Source organism: Elephantulus edwardii, unplaced genomic scaffold (genome assembly GCF_000299155.1).
Source record: "Elephantulus edwardii isolate Elephantulus edwardi_28Jun2011 unplaced genomic scaffold, EleEdw1.0 scaffold00121, whole genome shotgun sequence".
NCBI lineage: Eukaryota > Metazoa > Chordata > Mammalia > Macroscelidea > Macroscelididae > Elephantulus > Elephantulus edwardii.
In genome coordinates this window covers 5,658,145-5,679,829 of record NW_006399871.1, presented here as the reverse complement: position 1 = coordinate 5,679,829, position 21,685 = coordinate 5,658,145, and the positions used below count along the sequence as shown (strand labels likewise).

The following is a 21,685-nucleotide window of genomic DNA, read 5'->3' as shown; positions in this document are numbered from 1 at the left end:
ACGATGGCCGAGAGGCTGCGGCCCCCGAGCGGCTCCGTGTGCGCGGCCGCCTACCCCGACGCCCCCGCCGACTTCCCCCCGCACCTCCAGGCCGGCGCGATGCGGCGCCGCTTCTGGGGCGTGTTCAACTGCCTGTGCGCCGGCGCGTTCGGGGCCCTGGCCGCCGCCTCCGCCAAGCTGGCCTTCGGCAGCGAGGTCGAGCCCGGGGCGCTGCAGCTGCGGACGGGCGGGCAGTGCGGGCGGAGGAGGGCACTGCGGGCTCCCGGGCGGGCGAGCATGGAGGCCCCGGACGCTGCTCAGCCCGCCTCTGTGCGGCCTGGTCCCGAGGCACTGCGGTCAGCCGGGGTGGGACAGACCCACAATCATCTCCCACCCTCGGCCAGTGTAGGCGCAGGGATTGAGGCGGCTTCCCTTAACCAGAGACTTGAACTTTTGCTGGGAATGGGCTAGACCGCTTTCGGGGTAGATGTACACCTAAATCCGTCCTCTTATTTTTAAATCCCTCCCCGTTAAATCTCAAGGTGAGAAGCTCATCTCTGTTCCGTGATTAACATGTGTTCCGCCTGGCCCTTCGGACAAATGAGCGCTCTGCAGCCCGTGGATGAGGGATGGTTGACAGGCAGGATGTGCTTAAGTCCCTGTCGCTGAGTCGTCCAAAACGTAGCCCCGCATTCCTTAAGGAGTTTACACTTAACCTCCCAGTCCAAGACGTGGCCCAGCATCTGCTTCCAGAGGTTTCTCTTTTATCTACAGCCCAGGATAGGCTCTGACCTGGGAACTAAAGGCCAAGATTATTTAGGTTTAAACAGTGAGGTTTGAGGTTCATACCGTGTTTTAAGAGGCTACACTGACCATAGTAGGAGAAATGATTCTTTGGTCTCAAAGTTTTCTGTTTTGCAGATTTTTGTGTAGCAGGCCTCCGTAACACTTTATATAAAGGGTTTACACAATGCCCATAACAGGCTTTTATGTAAATTATAAGATGTCATCTTTTGCTCAAAACAATATTCAGCTACTAGTTAAGTAACAGACATCCTTTATAGTGTACGTTGTCTCTTGTTATCTACCAAGGAGTAGAAACCAGTTGATAGCTGAATCTTGAGTGGGTGTTTTTCAGAGTTAATCGCATAGGAGGAGATTCAAACAGCTTGCCTGTGGGTTGGCCACATAACTCCTTACCATTAAGGCCACCAAAGCGAGCTCCAGAGGAAGCAGCCGTGTCTTAGAGAGTGCAAAACCCTACCACCAGATTTTTGTTTTGAGGCCAGGCAAAGGAGTTTGCATGCCTTTTGTGCAGGAGGCTTCAAAAGATCCTCTTCAAAACTTTCTCCTTAACAAACCAACAAAAAGGAATTTGCAGGTTTTAAAAAGGTAACACCTGAAATCACCAAGTAGCCTGAGACAGTGTTTTCCCCAGGCTGCACTTGTGTGCTGGCGAAGAGTGGGCTTAAACCCGAAGTGCTCACCACATTGGTGCCGTTTGGGCAAGTCCTTCTATGCACACTTCTTTATCTGCAAAATGAAATTAAGGAATAAATGAGAACACATTTAAAGCACGTGGCACCAGGCCTTGTCCCAGAGTACAAGCTAGAGAGTTTGGAGTAGGGCTGGCCTGAGGCTGGAAGCTGACTAGGAGGTAAGGACCAGACTCCTGGACTCTCACTGCACCCTGAGTATGAGATCCTTGGGCTTCTGGGACTGATCTTCAAGCCCTGATCACTGGGCATCAATTCAGTAAGAGACTAGTGTTCAACAGGAGAACATTGCTTATAAGAGTAGCATTTTGCTTTAGTAAGGTGGCCAAATCTGTGTCGTCTCTGAGTTTATCTCATCTAGAAAACAGGTCCCAAGCCACCACAGGATCAGTAAAGTCCTAGGCAGGAGGACTCAGAGGCCCCTGGTGCTGTGGTGGGATTTCAGTCGAGGCTGGGCTGGTGGCGCCCACGCCTCTGGATGTGTCACGAGTGGGGCTGCAGCTCACACTGCAGGGATCGGTGTGGTGCCAGTGACACTTCTCTCCCGCAGGTCAGCATGGGCTTGTGCGTGCTGGGCATCGTGGGGATGGCCTTCACCAATTCCCTGATGTGGACGTTCTTTAGCCGGGGCCTCAGTTTCTCCATGTCTTCGGCCATTGCCTCGGTCACGGTGACTTTTTCAAACATCCTCAGCTCGGTGAGTGAACTGTCCCAAACGTGGGCTCTGGGAGGGAAAGCTCGTGTCTGGGTGGACTGTCCTCGGGGACCTCTTTTCCCTCCATCTTCTCCTTTTCTCCTCCTGCTCCCTGAAGAGCTACTGGCTGATTCTGCTCATCAACCTAAAATCCTGCTCTTACCTAAAATCAAAAGAGATCCATCCTTTCCACACAGTTTGTGTGAAGAGACCTTAGACAGTAGAAATGACCATTGATTTCCAGGCAGCTCACAGACCGGAGGCCAGATTTCCTGGGGCCCAACTCACACTTCATGTGTCAAAATCTATAGGTTGAAGAGCTTGGGAATCTCTTAACTCACTCTTCTTTTTTTTTTTTCAATAACCTGCTATTCTAATAATTGTTTCATGCAACCACTCTGGAGAGTCCAGGTTTATGGGTATTTAATAGCAGATGGTCTCCCAGTGGTCCAGTTTAAATACAAGCAGAAAAATAGGACTGCTGGGATATTCATGTGCCCAAGCGACGCTACCCATGTGTTCTAATGGCCACAGAGTCAGGCAGGCCTCATGATCGCTAGCCCCTGAGGCACAGGGGTCTCCTAAGCTTGTCATAAACTTGTAAAGTGTGAGATGGATCTTTACAAGGAAACTTTTCTCTTCCTTTGTACAACCATCTCTTTGGAAGTTCTTACATTTGTAAAGTTTCCCAGCAGTAGAGCTTCCTGTCCGTGTTTTTGCTTTGACCAGCATCTTTGCTAGGACCGAACACCTGTTGTAGCCCAGTGTGGTAGCTCCTGGATGCGCAGGTGGGAGTCACTGAGGTTCCCTTGGCTTGGGTTGTAGCTGCCACCACAGCAGCACCCCGTCAGTGGAGAGCCAGGAACCTGTGGCTCCAAGTCAGGGGAGGGTCAGAGGGCCCTGGAAAGGAGCTCTTCTTGCTGAACACCTTCCTCCCGACACGGTCTGGCTGAAAACTGTCGGAGCTGTTCTAGAATCAGAGCCCTAGAGCTTAGAGACGAGACCTTAGTGTTTTGGTCAAACCTCTTCACTTTGAAGATGGAAACAGTTGGACCAGAGAAAGCAGTAGATTTCATATCAAGAGACTTGAGAGAGATGAAGGTAAGTGGTTTTTTGCTTTATTCACCCCATTTCCTCTGAGGATTCATGGACTTTCAGGTGCCCGGCAGAGATACAGTCTCAGGTGTTGCACTGGCAGCCTAAAAGCTCTTTGCTCCCCACTCACCCTCTTTAAGCTGCCTGCTTGGCAGTTGCTGCTGCGTGATTGTGACAGGCTCCCTGACAGAGGCCCAGACTAGAGTAATGCCCATGACTCCGCCCGTCAGCCTGCTTCCTGGTGACGTTAGCTGTGTAGCCTCTGCCTTGCTCCCCCAAACACTGAGGAGTTCTCACAGTAGATGGGGGTGAAGCCCACATGGACAAAGCCAGCCTGAGTCCCTGCACAGCCCAGCTGTCTGAGGCCAGGTTTCCCAAGGCCACAAGGTGGTGCTGACCATCTCCTGGCCAGAGCTGAGCCCAGCCAGCCCTGGAGGTGAGGGAGGGAGTACTCAGAATGGAGAACAACAGACCCGTCGGTGTGCAGGGCCCGAGGGCTCTGCCTCTCTGCGCTGGGCTGCGTCTTGCTCATGTACTTTGCTGGGGCCCGATCCTGAGAAGAAAGTAGCCTGCTTTCTCTACTGCAGGTGAGGTGGGAATGACTAGAGAGCACTGTCTGCAGGTTCTGCAGGGTTCTGGGCCCCAGGTTTTCCTCCAGAACCTGGAGGAAGGGTGTCCCTGTGACCGCTCGCATCATCTCTGTCCTGCCTCACGCCGTGTCTGTTCTCCAGGCATTCCTGGGCTACGTGCTGTACGGGGAGTGCCAGGAGGTGCTGTGGTGGGGCGGCGTCTTCCTCATCCTCTGCGGACTCACCCTCATCCACAGGAAGCTCCCGCCCACCTGGAAGGCCCTGGAACAGAAGCAGCAGTAGCACCACGGGCTGTAGGGGCTGCTGGGAAGAAAAGACAGACAGACAGTGACCCAGGCTCAGTCAGAGGGCAGGGCCAGGCCAGGTAGGCCTCGGGATCAGCCCTGCTCTGAGGACAGCAGGCCTTGGAGCTGCCTTCGGGCATGAAGCCAGGCTTCTGTGAAGGGAGATACAGCAGGCTGCAACGCTCTGACACTTTACCGATGTGTCCGTACAGTGCTTTGGACCCTCCTGTCCCCAGGCTGCGTCCTCTGCTGCTGCATGAACCTCAGAGGAGGATTGATGTCCAGCGGGGAGCTGCTCTGTGTATGGTGCCTGAAGCCGAGCTGTCCTTGTGGTGTGTTCCTCGACTAAGGCCAGTCCTGTGCCGTGAGAACCAGCGACTCTCAGGACTGGCTGACACCTCCTTGCTGATGTCCCAGCCCACCTGTGTCATGCCTGGGTGCTGTGGCACGAAAAGGAAAACCGAGTTAATAAAGGACTTTTTTTACAGTAAAACTACCATTTATAGAATCTTCATGCTTCCATTCTTTGGAGTGTTCAGTGTCAGCCATCGTGGACTGGACTGACATTCCCAGAGTGGAGGGACTGGCGTGTGGCCGCATGGTTGGGGCGGGGGGTGTGTGTGTGCTCACCTTGTGTGTTCCCTCCGGAGCCCTGGGCGGAGAGATTTGGATGCAGGAGGGTCTCCACGCTAGGAGAAAAGTGGGAGCTCACTTGAGGACCTTGTTTTGTTTTCTTGTTAGGAATACAACTACTTCAGAATATTGCTTCTCTCTCCCTTCTCTCTCAAGACCACCTTTATGCCTCTTCTGTCCCATACTGAGGTCTCTTGATTCTCTGAGCCTCACAGCTGTGCATGGAATTCCCTGGGGTTTGTTTTTTGTTTTTAACGAAAGCATCCTCTCCCTCCTACTTCCCCCAGATGGTAGAGAAGAATGATCATCAGTGACAAATTGCAGTTTCTCTGAAGCAACACCAAAAATCGGCTTCACGCTCAGGAGAGAACGGGCCTCCTTGTGGCTTTTGGTTTTCTGTGCGTGCAGAGAAACTTCTCCAGCAACGAACTGTCGAAATGATCCCCGAAAGTAGAGTTTTTGGAATTCCCGGCTCATGCTGTCTGCTGCCGACACTCTCCCAGCGTACTCTGGAGCCTGGAACAGTCCTCTCCCATCTCCCCTTGGGGATTGGGCCCTGTCTTCCTGCCATAGAGCACCTTAAATAGGAGTGAATGATGCTTACTGAGGGATGGAAGTGGTCCGCACCTGGGAAGCGTCCATAGTCACAGAGTCGGAGCAGCAGCTCTGCCAGACTGCGAAAAGGACACATTCTTGTGTGGTTGGAGTGGGAACTGAAGGTCACAGAATCTGTACCTTCCTGAAAAATCATGGTGGGAAGATAGGGGGAAGGAAGACTCGGGCAGTGATAGGTCTGTACCACACACGAGTGGGATTGCATCGTCAATTCATGTCAGTGAAAACAATTGTCATTCAGTTTATTACAAAGTGGTCCCACACCGACTACAGGACACGTTTTTCTGGTAACGGAACTAGGGAGCTTTGGTGGCAACATTTATAAGGTGTTGTAACTCCCTACCATCAAGCCACCAAAGTTCACATTTCTAATGTTATTAGGTGCCATTGAGTTGAATATGACTCAGTGACCCTGTGAACAACAGGTCTGAACCCTGACCTACCCTGTGCCATCCTCATCACCTCTGACATACTGAAGCTTAATGGTGCAGTTACCACGTCAGTCCATCTGCTTGAGGATCTTCCTTTCTTTTGCCAGCCCTTCCACCTTGGATGTTCCCATCCAAGAAATAGTGTCTATTAGCAACACGCCCAAAGTGGGTGAGATGAAGCTTCATCATCTTTGCCTCCAAGGAGCAGTCTGGCTGCACTTTCTCCAAGATGTAACCATTCTTTTGGCAGTCCATGGGATGTTCAGTACCCTTTTCCAACGCCACAGTTCACATTCCCAGTGGCATCTTCTAAATCAGAGACTACCCTGGCAGGAAGACTTTTTAAAAGGAGTAGCATCAACTAAGTGAGATACTGAAATGGTTTAAGGTGCTGTTGCTAAAACCAGTCAGACCCAGGTATTAGGTTTGGGTTTTATATTCAGGAACTATTGAACTTTCACATAGGAATACATAACCCTAAGGAGCACAGATCGCACATTTCCTATTATTATTTGGAGGGGAGAATAGTAAAATCTATAGAAAGATACTATTAGAACAAATGCTCCTTTGACTATGTACAGGTTCCACAAAAGCAGATCAAATGTTTTAGAGTAACCATTCTCGTTGTTATCTATCATTTTATGACCCACACTCAGAAAGCTTTGTTAGTCAATAAAACCAAGTCAACATTTTGTTAGTGTTCTCTGCTTTCAGCCAAAATCCATCTGGTGCCAAATACGATAAAACCAATGGCTCAAATCCAAGGATTTTCTTTCTGTGTGATCTTGTTCCGTGATCTTGGGACAAGCTGTCTTCCTGCTCTGCAGTCAGTTTCTTCTGGTAGTTGGACTAGAAAAGCTAAGTCACCAGTAATCTGGCTGGTTCACTCAAGAGCTGTGGTCTTTAACTGGGACGGGTGAATCAGAATCCTAATTCTGTAGTGCAGCAACACAATGAGTTAGGTCTTTCCCTTCAGGTAATCTTGCAGCTGATGTCCTTTTTTAAAAAAACAATAATAGCAGCTTTGGGTCTGTAAGGAAGGAGAGTGAAAGTTTGACTACAAGTCCTCTGTTGTTGTTAGGGATTGTCAAGTTGAGTATGACTTGTAGAAACCCTGTGAACAACAGACCTGAACATTGTGCTATCTTGTGCCATCCTCATCTCTGACATTTGAGCCCATTGGAGTAATCACAGTGTCAAGCAGCGTGGTGGAGAGTCTTCCTTTCTTTCATCAACCCTCCATCTTTCCAAGCATGATGTCCCTCTCCCAGGAATAACCACCTCTGGCAACATGGCCTGAATTATGTGAGACGAAGCTTTGTCAGCTTTTCTTCCAAGGAGCACTCTGGCTGTACCTTCTCCAAGACATACCTGTTTGTTCTTTTTGTAACCACAGGATAGTTAGCATTTTCTTCAACACCACAACCCAAAAGCATCTGTCATCCTTATTCATTGTCTAGCTCTCAGATGGATAGCAAGTGAATGAAAGACCAAATTGAAAAGCCCTCCATAAATCATTTTAAAATAAACATTGAGCTGTGGTGGCCCAGTGGCAAGAAGCTGCTCTGTAATCCCAAAGGCACGCAGTTCGAGGCCACCAGCTGTTCCATGGGAGAATGGGCAATCTCCTCCCAAGTGATTAACTGACTCTGAAAACTCACTAGAGGGTGAGCTGTGGGTCAATTCTGACTCAACAGTACACAACAACAACTATCACAAATAGCTCCATATCTGATCCCTGGAATCTTACAAAGAGTGGAAATGCCCACAGCAACAATTGTTTGAATCAGAAGTGAACCTCAGGTGGTGGTTTTTCTAAGACTTATAACAACAACAAGAAGAAGAAAAGTGCAAACAAATTTAAGGTAAATTATATCTGCTAGCCCAGTTCCCATGAAAGCCAAAACTCTGAAAAGTAAAGTAGGAGGTAGTCCGGAAATACGATGATATAAACCTGATGGTGCTTTATCCACCAGACCTCGGAGAAATGAAGTGTCATCCTTGATGTATGTGGCGGGGCTACTCATCCAGGTTAAAGGGGCTGCCGTTTGGGAAAAGCAGCTTTTAAGAATCCAAAATGGAGGGGGGAGGGGTTTGTGCGGGGAGAAGGGTGCAACAATGAATGAATGGAATCCCAAAATCTCTGTAGATGTTCATGGAAATGAAAAATAAACAACCTAAATTTAAAAAAAAAAAAGAATCCAAAATGGATTTCATGTCAAGGCCTCAAAATGGAGTTAAGGCTCTGCTTTTGGTGGCCTGGTGGTTCGAACCCACTCACTGCTCCTTGGGAGAAAGATGGACAATCTCCTCCTGTGCAATTTACAGCTTCTGACAACCAGCTGGAAGATCAGCTATAGGTCGATTCTGACTTGACAGCACACAACAACATTTACACATGAAGTGTCTCTCATTTTAGGGTTTTACACCTAGCACACTTTCCTGCAGGTGGGCACAGGCAACTGTGGCTGGGAGAGGTTTCCTCCAGGCGGGAGCTTCTTTTGCCTGAAGCCTTGTTTTCACTGTATTCTTAGTGTCTAAAACCAAGCCCTGGCACCTGTTGATGGGGCTCTGGCATGACCCAGCTTCTCTTTTGCCACCTACTCAGTCCCATCCTGCCCACCACACTTGGTCACCCCAAACAGTGGCATCTCAGGAGTTCTCAGCCTTCTGCACTTCTTCATGCCTTCTGCACTTGCTGTTTCCTTTGCCTTGGGTTCCTGCAGCCACTCCTTCCAGACTCCCTGGGTGCAACATGCTGCTTGATCTGAGCTCCCACAGGTGCCCAGGCAAAGCTCTGTGTCCGTGATGCTAAACTATTAACTGTAAGCCACCTCGCCGCAGCAGGAGGAGGGGGCCCTTGTGATTCCCGTCGTAGAGGTGAAGATCCCTGAGTGGCTCACATAGTTAAGCACTTGATTGCTACCTGAAAGGTTGGTTTGAACCTTTCCCGAAGCGGCTTGGAAAATAGTCCTGGTGAACTGGCTTCTGAGAGGTCACCACCTTGAAAACATCCAGCACACACAAGCTGCTTGTGGCCTGGAATCAACCGGGTGGCAATGATCATTTTATTTTTACCTTAAAAACAACTACAATGCATGAATTTTATATTAATAAAACCAATTAATAACAAATATTTCCTTGGTGTTAATATCAACTCAAAGCAATCCTGTAGGACAGAGTAGAAATTGCATCATAGGATTTCCATAGGAAAGGCGATTTCAATCTTTTTTAAAAATTTTTATTTTATATTGGTTTGCTTATAAAGTTCCTATACATGGTGTTTCACACTATTCTTTATTCACATTGTGTTTCATACAATCATTGCCATGTGTTATGTTTTATAAAATTAATCACCCCTGGACAATACTCATCATTACCTTGTCTTTTCAGGTCCCCATGGGACCTTCCCATTTCCTTCACCCCCTCCCTCCACCCACCAAATTGTGTAACCCTGTGATTTCACCCCTACCCGTCCTCACCCTTCTTCTCACACCTCTTCCCCACCTTGGGTCCCCATACATGTTCTGCTAGTTATCCTTCTATATTTACAGAATGGCCTTATGCAGTATTTGTCCTTGTAAGACAAATGGAGGGCATTCTTTTTTTTTGTGGCTCAGTTATTTTGTTTTTTCTTCTTTTTTTTAATTATTATTAAATTTTATTAGTTTTATTAACAACATTGAAGTGGCAACCTTTCTGACTCCAGAGCCCAGCTCTAACGTCCAGTACAAGGCCCTGTCTCCCACATCAGCACGTGCGAAAGCCAGAGAGGTCCCACTTAGAGAGCCCTGCTGCCTGTTGTTAGCACAGCACCTCTCAAATCAGGCACCCATTATTTTAACCAAGCACATCCTGTCTTCTCTGAGAATACCTCATGTCCCGCGAACACTCCAGCTCTTCCTGACCTGACTCCATCATTTTTCCAAAGAGGAAAATGAGACCTATTCAAGTCTCTTAGTGTGTACGGGCCAGATTTCCGGCCAAGGCCAGGCATAGAGGCTGCTGGGAGTTGCAGTCAGACCTCTTGGCCAGTGAAAGAAAAGAGCTGAGAGAAGTCCAGTTGGAGCAGACGTTGCTCTGAGGGGACCCTCTTCCAGAGACCTGTCAGATCTGTAACAGAGGCTGCTGTTGACCCAAGAGCTCCCCCATAACAGGCCTCTGAGAGAGATATTTTCCCATGAAGACTCGTTTTCAAAAATCAGATATACAGCTTTCTAGAAATACAGTAGGATCTCTAGTGCTGTAGTGCATAGTGAATCAGGCAGTTAACCAAAAGGCGGGCAGTTCGAACCCACCAGCCATTCTGAGGGAGATTGCTGGGAAGTGTCCAGTGGTCAAGATTACAGCCTCAGAAACCCTGTAGAGAGTGATGGCAGAGTGCGTGGAGTCAGACAGAAAGGTGGGGGGACGTTCACTATGCCTCTGTCCTTATCCAAAGGTATATTTATTGGTGAGGGAATAAACCATGTGTGAATACTTGTTTGGCTGGGTGGCCCTGGATGAGGGCTTGAACCTTGTTTATTTTGTTTACCCCAAGTTTGAGACTTAACTTCCAAGTCCCGCAGACGATGCCCAGCAGGCAGTGTGTTAGCCTTTCTTTGGATTTTAACTTTGTTCTTTTTGAAAGTGTATAATTTAGTGTGGGTTGTGGGGGTTTTTTCTGTTGTTGTCGTTATGGGCTGTCAAGTCAGCTCCAACTCATAGTGACCCTGTGTACAATAGCTCTGAACCCTGCTCTATCCTGAGCCAATTTCATCGTCTCTGACACACCTACCTCCATTACCCCAAGTCACTGAGTCAATCCATCTCATCGAGGGTCTTCCTCTCCTGCCCTGTGCCTCCAGCCTTTCAAGCATGATGTCCCTCTCCAAGGACTGGTCCCTCCTTGCAACATGTCTAAAGTATGTCAGGTGGAGCTTTAGAATCCTTGCCTCCAAGGAGCAGCCTTTTACCCCCTCCAGGATGGACCTGTTTGTTTTCTTAGCAAATTACAAAACTATCGCTATCTAATTCCCTAAATCCCCATCCACTCAGCATTCATTCCACATTCCCCTGCCTCCCTCCAGCTCCAGGCAGCTATTGATTTACTTCCTGTTCCAGCGCCTCTGTTTTGGACATTCATGTAAATGGGATCCTACAAAACTTGGTTGTTCGTGCCTGCCTTCTTTCACTCAGTATTGTGTCTTCGGCCATGTTTAGTCATGTTGCAACGTAACCTACTTCTTGTTGTTGTTGTCCTGTACCGTAGAGTCAGAACCAACTCATAGCTGATTCTCCATATTTGCGGTCAAATTCTATCCCATTGTTCCTTTCCTTTCTACGTTCTTCTCTTGGTCTGGGGCTTTGTCTTTTGTATTTTGTTGTTTTTCCCTCCTTAGAATTGAGCCAGCCCCTTGTTCTTCCATTCACCCCTTTTTATTCTTGGTGAAGCAATCTCACCTCCAGCTACTCAGTTTACTCACTTTCCCTCCCTCCCTCCTGTGAGCACTCCTGGGCTGTTTCTGTCTTGGTTCAGCACGGTCCAGTCCTCAACTTATAACATGTTCTAGTTATGACAAACTGTGCTTAGACCATCTGGGGTTTGTGTGTATGTGTGTGTACAATGGGCTTGAGAGTGCCGGGGATTGTGAGGCCGACAGAGAACAGGAGAGGGTTCAGATCAGTTCATTTTGTGTCTGTGAGTCATAATTGACTCGATGGCACCTAACAAGAATAACTCCCAGGGACTCGTGATTTGGCAGCGTCCACAAAATTTGGCTTTGAATGAAATGAATGGATGAATGAATGAAATGAAGTGGCACAGGCAGGCTACCGGTGAAGCATGTGTATCTGAAAATAAGAAAGCCTTTAGAAAGTGAGACAAGGCCCGGGGCAAGGTAGCAGCACATGCACCCCAGGCACAGCTCTGCTCCTGCGTCACAAGAGCTCAAGGCAAAGCCAAGCCTGTGCCCTGGGCCCTCGTGCTAAACGGAGGTGGGAGGTGGGTGCCACACAGGGGTCAGGAGTGGGTGCCACATGGTATTGGGAAGCAAAGTGTTACATGGGGGTGGGAGGCAGGTGCTACATGGGGATGAGAGGTGGTTGACACTCAGGGTTGGTGTCACATGGGGGTGGGATGTGGGTACCACACACGGGGGTGGGGGGAGGTGAAAGGGGAGCTAACAAGCAAACCAAATTATGCAATTTGAGCAGCAGGGTTTCTAGCTACATTCGCACCAACAGCCATTGGCTGCCTCTCAGGAGCTGGTTAGGCAGATATCGTAGGATATCTGGTGCCATGGATGGGAAGGGGCCTCTGAATTGCAGACCTGAGGCAGAGTCCACACGGCATGGAGGTGGGCACAGGATGACACTTGTACGTGGCAAGCAGGACACACTGGCGTCATCCCCAAGCAGCCCGTGACTGAAGGCACACTAGGGCAGGCTCGGGGTGGGGAAGGCTGAGGGTCCGGATAGACTCTTTTCAGCTATAAAATTGCTTACATACGTGATAAGAAAGGCTCTGGCACAACGAGAAGGGACAGTACTCCTGTGGATCTGTGGGTAATTATTGACTGACTCCTCCCTGTTACCACAAATGAGAGGAGCATGTACCAGGATGGAGATCTTTACGACTTTGACCCTGGACTTGGCACCACACGTGGCCTCCATGGCGCCTGGGACAGCACTGGGGTGGAGGGGAGGGGAAATCTGGGTTCTCTGTCTCTCTCAGAATTGGGAGGTGGGTTCTGGGGTTAGTGAGAGAGCAGGTGTGTATCCCCAAAACAGTGCTCACAGGCTTCCCTTCCAGAGCAGACTCAGAGCTTCCTCTGGGAGAAGATGACTCGATGTGCAGAGGAGGGGCCTGTCCCCAGGGACATTGCATGTCTGCCAGGCTGCCATTACAGCCCCTGCCCTTTAGAGAGCCAGCCATCCTCGCCTCCCCATGCAGTTGAGGACCTACTGTGCCCCAGGCATCGGCCAGCACAAGAGAAACAACCAGGGTGTTGCCACAAAGCCCATCCTCACAGCTGATCAATGAGCAGCCCTTGGGACCATACTCTGGTTCATTCATTCCTACCTTCGTGGGCACATGTCTGTGCTTGTTCATCTGTGCTGAGGACACAGAAATAAGAAGATGCTGGTCCTGGTCCTAAAGTCAAAGTGCCCTGTGAGCTTCATTTTGAAATGTGTCTTCATCTCCCACTACGTCCAGTTTTCTAGGCCCTTCTGCCTACCTCTTCTTCCTCACCTCCCACCTCCCCGCCATCATTTACGAACTGGCCTGAATTTTAGGCAAAGCCTACTGTGGTAGAATAATTTGCCTTCCCAGCCTCCTATTCCCTCCCACGAGGGCCCAAGGCCTGTGAGCAGACAGCAGAAGGTCTTGAGTGGGGATGCCCTGGTCCTGAAATCCCAGGGCTGGCCAGGATCTGTCACCTTGGGGCAATGTGATGGCTACAGTCCTGGAGGCCCTCCCAAGGGACCTGTGTCTGAACCCTGGGATGGTCTGTGGCTCAGGCTGGAAAGGTGAGAATGGGTGACCTTTCAGGACCAGCCAATTGAGAAAATGCCACATTTACAAGGAACTTAGAAAGAACTATCTCTGCTAAGGTCTGGGTGTTCCATTTAGAGAACAAAAAAGAATTCACAGTAATGAGCTTGAGTCTTCTGCTGACATCCACAGGGCCTCTGTTCTCTCATCTGTAAAATGAGAGTGTTGGAGAGGACTTCATACAGTTTCCTTCCTTCCTTCCTTCCTTCCTTCCTTCCTTCCTTCCTTCCTTCCTTCCTTCCTCCCTCCCTCCCTCCCTCCCTCCCAAGGGGGTAAAGGAAATGAGAAAGATCTGAAGGGGCACAGAAAACACGGGGTAATGGTGAGCATAGTCCAACGGTTATTATTATTATTCTTTTCAAAGAGATTGTCTTTTTTATTTGTGGGTTTCCCATTTGGGAAGAGGGGCTCAGACGCTCTGGCTGCTTCACGCTGAGGAGGGACATTGAGGTGAAGGGGAAGGGGAGCCCACTCTAACACTTTCCTGGTGGTCTTGATTTGAAGCTGCATGCCTTCTTGTTCAGTTAGAAGATAATTTTGTAACATTTTCTGCCCTCTGGCTGCAAGGTGCTTGTGGGGGTGAATCCAGTGGAAGTGGCTGGCTGAACTTTGAGGCTTCATCCACCTTCGCTTCCTTAGCTGGCGGTTATTATTTTCCTTTTGCAGTTATTATTTTTCCTTTCTGGAACCAGGTTCAGGGTTCAGGTTCTGGAGTAAGATTCAGTGTTCAGGTAGGAACACTGTAAGAAAGGGAGCAAACCAAGAGAGAACAAACTTGTGAGTTACAAAGAAAAGGGCTTTGGAGATGTTATTTACAGGTGTAGTGGAGGAGGCGATGGAGGAAAGTGGCTTAGATAAAGTTCCTCATACACACAGGAGGAGCTGGGTGGCTCTCCCAAAGGGGCCAGAGGGCTCCTCCCTGCCAGGTGGCTCTCCCCAGGGGCTGGTTGGTGCTCCCCAGGGGCTGGGCGGCTCTGTCCTGCCAGATGTCTCTCCCCAGATGCTGGGTGGCTCTCCCCAGGGGCTGGGGGGGCTCTCCCCAGGGGCTGGGTGGCTCTCCCCAGATGCTGGGTGGCTCTTCCCAGGGGCTGGGTGGCTCTCCCCAGGGGCTGGGTGGCTCTCCCCAGGGGCTGGTTGGTGCTCCCCAGAGCCTGGGTTGTTCTACCCTGACAGGTGGCTCTCTCTAGGAGCCGGGCAGCTCTCCTCAGGGACCAGGCAGCACTCCCCAGGGGCTGGGTGACTCTCCTCAGGGGCCGGACAGTCTCCCCACCCCAGAGCTCTTCTGAAGTCCAGACCTTGTGCATTACCGATGATCTTAGCCGGGGACAGCACTTCTGGCGCTTATACAACCATCATTACCCCCTTCCTCTCAGCCAGGGGGTCTAATTGTAACTTGAAGTAGGTATTATTACTTTCTCCTTCCACAAATGGAGAAGGGGCTTCCAGAGTGGTGAACAGACTCATTCAAGGTTGAAAAAGTAATAAAGGCAGTAGAACAAGGACTCCAACCGAAGTTGTCTGATGGCAGGCTGTGAGGGAGTGAGCTCCGTGGCTCACGCTGGCCATCTTTCATCTTCCTCCTGTTTACAGGTTCTCTGGCTGGGATGGGCCATCAAAACCGACAGGACACCAAAGTCGTCTTCCAGGGCAAAGGACTGGAACACCAGCTGGATCCTGTACTGGTCCTCTGCGGTGATGGTCCATGTGCAATTAGCGTAGTGGGGGTAGCCTGGGAACCATGGGCTCTCGGCTGTCCCATGGGGACGCTGCAGGTGGAATGTGCACTTCTGACCTTGACCCAGGCCATGGTCTTTTCAGTCATGCTTGGAAAGATGGAGAGTCAGTAAAGGAGAGGAAGACCCTCAACGAGATGGATTGACACAGTGACTTCAGCGACGGGCTCACATGTGGTGGAGACAATGCGGACGGTGCAGGATAGGGCAGAGTTCATGTTGTCTGTTCATAGGGTCGCTATGAGTTGTACTTGACTTGATGGCACCTGTGACATTGGTGCTCCGGACACTGGATAGCAGGAGCGGCTTCTGGGCAGTATCCAGGCGGTGGGGCTACAGGACCTCCAGATGGTGGTGGCAGTGATCTAGCACTCTCGGTGGGTTTGTGTTTTAAAATTGCAGCTTCTCAGTCCGGCAGAAAGTGCTTCTGTTGCCGGCCAGGGTATGAGTGTGCCTGGGCTGGACCGTGGCCTTCAGCAGACACAGGGGGAACAGTGGCTGGAAGGTGCTCGTGGGACGGCCGTGCCACACACGTGCTGGTGTCTTAGAGCAGAGTGAAGGCAAGGTCCTGCAATGAGTTGATCGCTCCCATGGAAGGTGCGGGTCCTGCAAGAGGCCAGGTCACGACTTAATGCTTGTAAAGCCTTTATCTTCTGCACCAAGCATCGTCCCTCTCACTCACTCTCTCGATACTCTGAGCTGGAGCCCGTTCATAGCTGACCGTCCACTGGATTTTTGAGACTCTACGTTGTATGAGAGACAATTGTCTATCTTCCTCCCTGGGAGCCACGATTGGATTCGAACCACTGGAAGGCTCAGCTTTTGGGTCAGCAACATGACTCCCTATGGTCAACACCCCCAGATCTTCCTGCCAGGAACCACAGAAGCACCTTCAGACACACAGTCTCGAAGTCCTGCTGGCAGATATGCTTGTATTCTTTCTTATGTCCAGATGAGGCAGCAGAGGCTCAGAGAGACTTCTTGTCCAAGGTCACACAATAGAGGCCCATTCTATGCAACCTCAGAGTCGGCCTCGTTTACACGCTTGAACACTCTGGTATCATGGATCTTCCAGCCTGGACGGTTCCAGAACACACGTCAGAGGTGGTAAGGATGCTGCAGGCTCAGATCTGTGGTTCAGAGAGTTGCTGCAAGTGGTGATTGACTCGATGGCACACAGCAACAACAGGTGCATTCTGGGGCTTGGTTTTTTGGGTTTTGGTATTGTTGGTTTTTTATTTTTGGAAACACAATGCCAAGATACTCATACTCAGGAAAGCTGGTTGTCTCTGACTCTCCTTAAACAAAGGCAGTGATCAACTCCTCGGCTATGTGGTCTGTCAGGGGCCTTGGTCATCGTCATTCAATCCCTGAATTTTTCAGGTGGGGAGCCTCATGAAAATTCAGCGAGGTCAACCAGCTTTCCCAGTGAGACACAGCAAGTTAGTGGGGTGTTGGGGCTGGTTCTCAGATCTCCTCACTCCTGGTTTGAGACTTCTGCTTCTCCCTTCAGGAAAACAAACATCACCAAGAAAAAAAAATAATTCCAGGTACCACTGTGGAGGGCAGAGCACTAACATCTATTACAAATGTGTTCCAAATTCTCGTGCCCTTTGGCCCAGCAAATTCTGCTCTGGGCCATTCAGCAGAAACATCTACATCAGGGTAGAATGAGCTATTCAATAAAAATACAAGATTATTCTCTGCAGCATCAATTGTAACAGCCAAAGGCTGGAAGCAATGCAAATGCTTGTTGTTGTTGTGTGCCATCGAGTTGCTTGCGACTCATAGTGACCCTATGTACAAGAGCTCTAAACACTGTTCTATCCTGTGCCAACCTCGCCGTCTCAAATGCACTTATTCCCACCGCTCCAGTCACAGAATCAATCCATCTCACCAAAGGTCTTCCTCTCCTTCGCCGCCACTCCACTCTGCCAAACATGATGTCCCTCTCCAAGGACCAGTCCCTCCTTGCAACATGCCCAAAATATGTCAGATGAAGCTTCAGAATCCTTGACTCCAAGGAGCATTCCAGCTTCACCTTCTCCAGGACAAACCCGTTTGTTCTCCTAGCAGTCCATGGTATATTCAACACTCTTCTCCAGCACCACAACTCAAAGGCAACAATTCTTTTTTCTATCAACCCTACTCACTGTCCAACTCTCTGATGCATAGCACGTAATTGCAAAGACTATAGCCCGGATCAAGAGCACCTTAGTCTCCAAGTAAACTAAAACTGTTAACTGTCTCAATCTCTTTACCATCCATACTGATGCTGCTAATTGGCCCAGTGGTGAGAATCTTTGTTTTCTTGACATTGAGCTTCAATCCATATTGAAGGCTGCAGTCCTTGACCTTCTGCAGCAAGCACTTCAGGTCCTCCTCAGTTTCAGCAAGCTGTGTTGCGTCATCTGCATAACGCAGGTTGTTGATGACTCTTCCACCAATCCTGATGCCACATTCCTCTTCGTACAGCCCAGTATCTCAGATGATCTGTTCTGCATACGGATTGAAAAGGTATGGAGACAGAATACATCCCTGATGGACCCCCTTCTTGATTTTGAACCATGTAGTATCTCCTTGCTCTGTTCTGACGACTGCCTCTTGGTCCAAATATAGGTTTCGCATTAGCACAATCAAATGTTCTGGGATTCCCATTCTTTTCAGAGTCAGCCACAACTTGTTGTGATCCACACAGTCAAAAGCCTTTGCATAGTCAATGAAGCACAGATAGACATTCTTCTGGTATTCTTTGCTTTCTGCCAAGATCCATCTTACATTAGCTCTAATATCCCTCGTACCACGACCTCTTCTAAATCCAGCCTGCACATCTGGCAATTCTCTGTTGACATATTGTTCCAAACATTTTTGGATAATTTTCAGCAGAATCTTGCTTGCATGTGATATTAATGATATTGTTCAATAATTTCCGCACTCTATTGGGTCTCCTTTCTTTGGAATGGGAACAAATATCTATCTTTTTCCAGTCAGTGGGCCAGCTGTCTGTCCTCCAGATTTCTTGGCACAACTTAGTGAGCCCATCCAAAAGCAACTGCCACTGAGCAGAGAGCTCCTCTGAGGGGCCCTGTGGGACAGAGCCGAAGTGGTCCAGAGTTTCCAAGGCGATGGTCTTCCAAAGACTGGAGGACCTTGTCTTTCTCCCAGGGCATAGCTGATAGATCTGAAGAGTCAGCCTCTTTGGTTCTCAGTGGAGTACTTTAACCACTGGGCCACCAGGGTTCCAACACAAGAAGCGATAAGGCGATGCCAGTCTTTTTCAAATCACCTCATCTTGGTGCCTGATTTCCTAGGTCTGATAAGGAAGCTCTGAGGTTTTATTATTTTTAGTCAATGGCCCTTTCCCAAACCCACCCCTTGGCAGCCGTGCCAGGGTCATATCTAAACCAGGGTCGTATAAATAGGGGCTGTTTTCTTCCCCTGGCACCAAGTCCACGGAGGAGCACGGAGCTTCCACAGACTTTTTCCTAAGCAAAGGAAAATAAGGAGCAGAGAGACCATGCACGCCACAAATGGTGAGTAGAAACCTGCCCCATGCTCACCTATTTCTCCGCCATCCTCCCCCTCCAGCCTGTGGCAGCCGCTGATGCGTTCACCACCTCTGCAGCCCTGCCTTTTCCAGAATCCTTACGGCAGCTGCAATCTCAGAGCACACTGATTTTTCCACTGGTTTCTGCCACTAAACAGTAGGCCTTCATGTTTCCTCCAGGGGTTTCTGTGGCTCGATGGTTCATCTCTTCTGATGATCGAGAGATGATGTTCTATTGGATGGATGTCCCTCTGGTTGTTGTGTAACCATTGTCTACAGAAAGGACATTATCATTCTTGAACTCATTGCCATGGGGTGGACTCTGACTCCCAGAGACCCTCCAGTGGCTTCCCAAGGCTCTAGGTCTTAATGAGTAGATATGGTCCATTTGTCTTCTGCAGAGCCACTCATAGATTTGAATCTCCAGAGACGGGAAGTCTTTGGGGAGCAGTTTAAGTGATTGACTGCTGGCCGAAAGGTTCAAACTCATCAGCTACTCTGTGGGAGAAAATTTCTCCCATAGAGTCTGCTTCCCTAAAGGTTCCATCCAACATCAGAAACCCCAGCTGAACTGTCCTGCATTGTCCTAGAAGGTCGCTGTGATTGGGACTCAATTCAGTGGAATGGGAGCAGTAAGATTTTTTTTTTGTTTTAGTTTTTTCTTCTTTCTTTTTTAATTTGTTTGCTTACAAAGTTCATATCCATTGTGTTTCACACTATGCATCATTCACATTATGTTTCATACAATCATTCTCATGCATTATGGTTTAGAAAATCCATCACCATTGGACCTTGCCTATCATTACCCTGTCTTTTCACCCAGATCTTTCCCATGTACTTCTCCCCGTCCCTCCATGCACCATGTAACCCTGTGGAGAGGAGCTCTGGTGGCTTAGTTGTAAGGAATTGAGCTGCCAGTACAAATGGTATGCAGTTCAAATCCACCAGCTTCTCCTCAGAAGGATGAACAATCCCCTCTGGTGCGATTTACTGCCTCTGAAAACCTGCAGGAGGGTGAGCTGTGGGTCGGTTCTGACTCAATGGTGTGCAACAACAGCCACGACGGTGCACTGTAGCCAGAGCTAATATTCATAATCAATCACAGTGACATTTCACCTGCATGTGTTTCAAACGCCTGCTGTTGTTAGGAGATTAACCATCCTCCTCCCAGGTACTTTTATAGTCACTGATTTTGTCAAATTTTCTGGTATTTTAGCTACTGTATTGCGGTGCTTGGTCTTTGTGAACTTATGTTGATAACTTTGTTTGAGAATGAAGTAGTAAAGAAAGAGGGGAGTTTTTAAAAACCTGCCATTCAGTTACGACTAATACTGTAATTCATTGTAGAAAGATTCGACAAAATTATTTTCTTGATAGTCAGTCATATATTCTAAGAAATATTACATTTAAGCAATTTCTAAAGGTATTTCTCACATATGGTTCTATCATTAGGATTAATAAACATTAATATAGTAACACAGGTTTCTAAGGATTCCATACGATCTAGAACAGGAGGAAGTGCGTGGATGGGGGTGGAACCATGAGTTAGTGTGCTAGGTGCCACCAAACTGGTGTCTTCACCAGTGAAATATCTTTTTCGATTCTTTGACCATTTTTTGAATGGGTTGTTTGTTGTTTGGTTATTAAATTACAAACATTCTTCATATATATTTTTTAATATTTAACTAAGTCTTTTCTCCCATTCTGTAGATTGTCTCTTGATGTTGTTGATAAAATATTAGGATGTACTAAATGTCTCTCTTTTTAAATATCCACAGTGAAGTTAGTTTGATATAAAATGCCGATTCCCGTACCCTAAAATTTGAACTTGCTAGAAGTTTAAGAAATATCCTCATTTGATATCAGGGTTTTCATTTTGTTGGCGTCAAGTTTGTATGTGCGTTGGTGTCCCATCTAAACACCTATTGTAAGACTAGCTACAGAAAATAAAAAGGGGAAAAAAACACTCCACTAGCTATGGAAGCATTGTCATTTTGTTTTATTCTAAGAGTTTGGCGATTTGGGTTCATACATTTAGATTGTGAATAACTTTTTAGTTATCTTTTAATAGGATGTGAGGTATGGCTCTGCCTTTGTCATTTGCAGATGGAAATTCAGTTGTCCCGGTAAAAGTTACTGAAAAGACTATGTTTTTCCCATCAAATGGGCTTCTCATTCTTGTTAAAGAAGAATGATCTATCTGGGTGGTTTGGAAAGAAATCACAACACATATTAGAGCAGGGCGGGGGAAAACCCAAGCCAAGACAAAGCAAAGCAAAGTACAGAGCTAAGTGAGAAAACACTGATTTCTGGAAGTAATTGAACATTTTTTTAAGGCAGGGAAGACTGCAAAGATACAGCCTGTTCAGTTCTTTGCCCATGTTTTGAATGGGTTGTTGGTCTTTCTGTTAAGTTGTAGGTATCCTATATATATTCTGGATGTTAAACCCTGTCAGATATATGGTTTCCAAATATCTTCTCCCATTCTGTAGATTGTATCTTTATTTTGTTGATAAAGTTGCGTGATAAAAACTAAAGTTTTTGATAAAAATAAGTTTCCATTAAAAATATATCAATAGTAAAGCTAGTTATAATTGGTTACTCAAAGAAGGCGAGAGAGAGAGAGAGACGGGGGGGGAGAGAGAGAGAGAGAGAGTCCAAGGATCTCAAGTGGAAGAGATTTCTGTTTTGCAATAATTACTACTTTTTATCCAGTTTGTAACTCTAAAGGTAGTTTCATGTAGTGGAATCACATTCTTCACAGTAATTTATACCTCTGGTGGCTTAGTGATAAGAAATTGTGCTACTAATGCAAAGGTACATGGTTCAAATCCACCAGCTACTCCATGGGAGAAAAAAGGGAAAATCTTCCCATGTAATTTACTGCCTCTGAAAATCCGCTGGAGGGTCAGCTATGAGTTGGTTTCAACTTGACAGCAAACAGCAGCAGCAATAGAATGAACTAACAGCAGGTCAGTTGATGGTCTATCAGTGCTCGGTAGCTCCTAAACCTAATAATCACTTCTGAGTTACATACAGAGCCACGTAGAC

General features: G+C 48.1%; 1 protein-coding gene across 1 annotated transcript; it reads left to right on the top strand.

Moving 5' to 3' along the window:
• Nucleotides 1-4,136, top strand: TMEM42 (transmembrane protein 42). The gene is made up of 3 exons (XM_006892974.1): nt 1-195; nt 2,026-2,172; nt 3,996-4,136. Exons 1-3 carry the CDS (start codon nt 4-6, stop codon nt 4,134-4,136), a joined length of 480 nt encoding a protein of 159 aa, XP_006893036.1. The 5' UTR covers nt 1-3.
• Nucleotides 4,137-21,685: the final 17,549 nt, after the last annotated feature.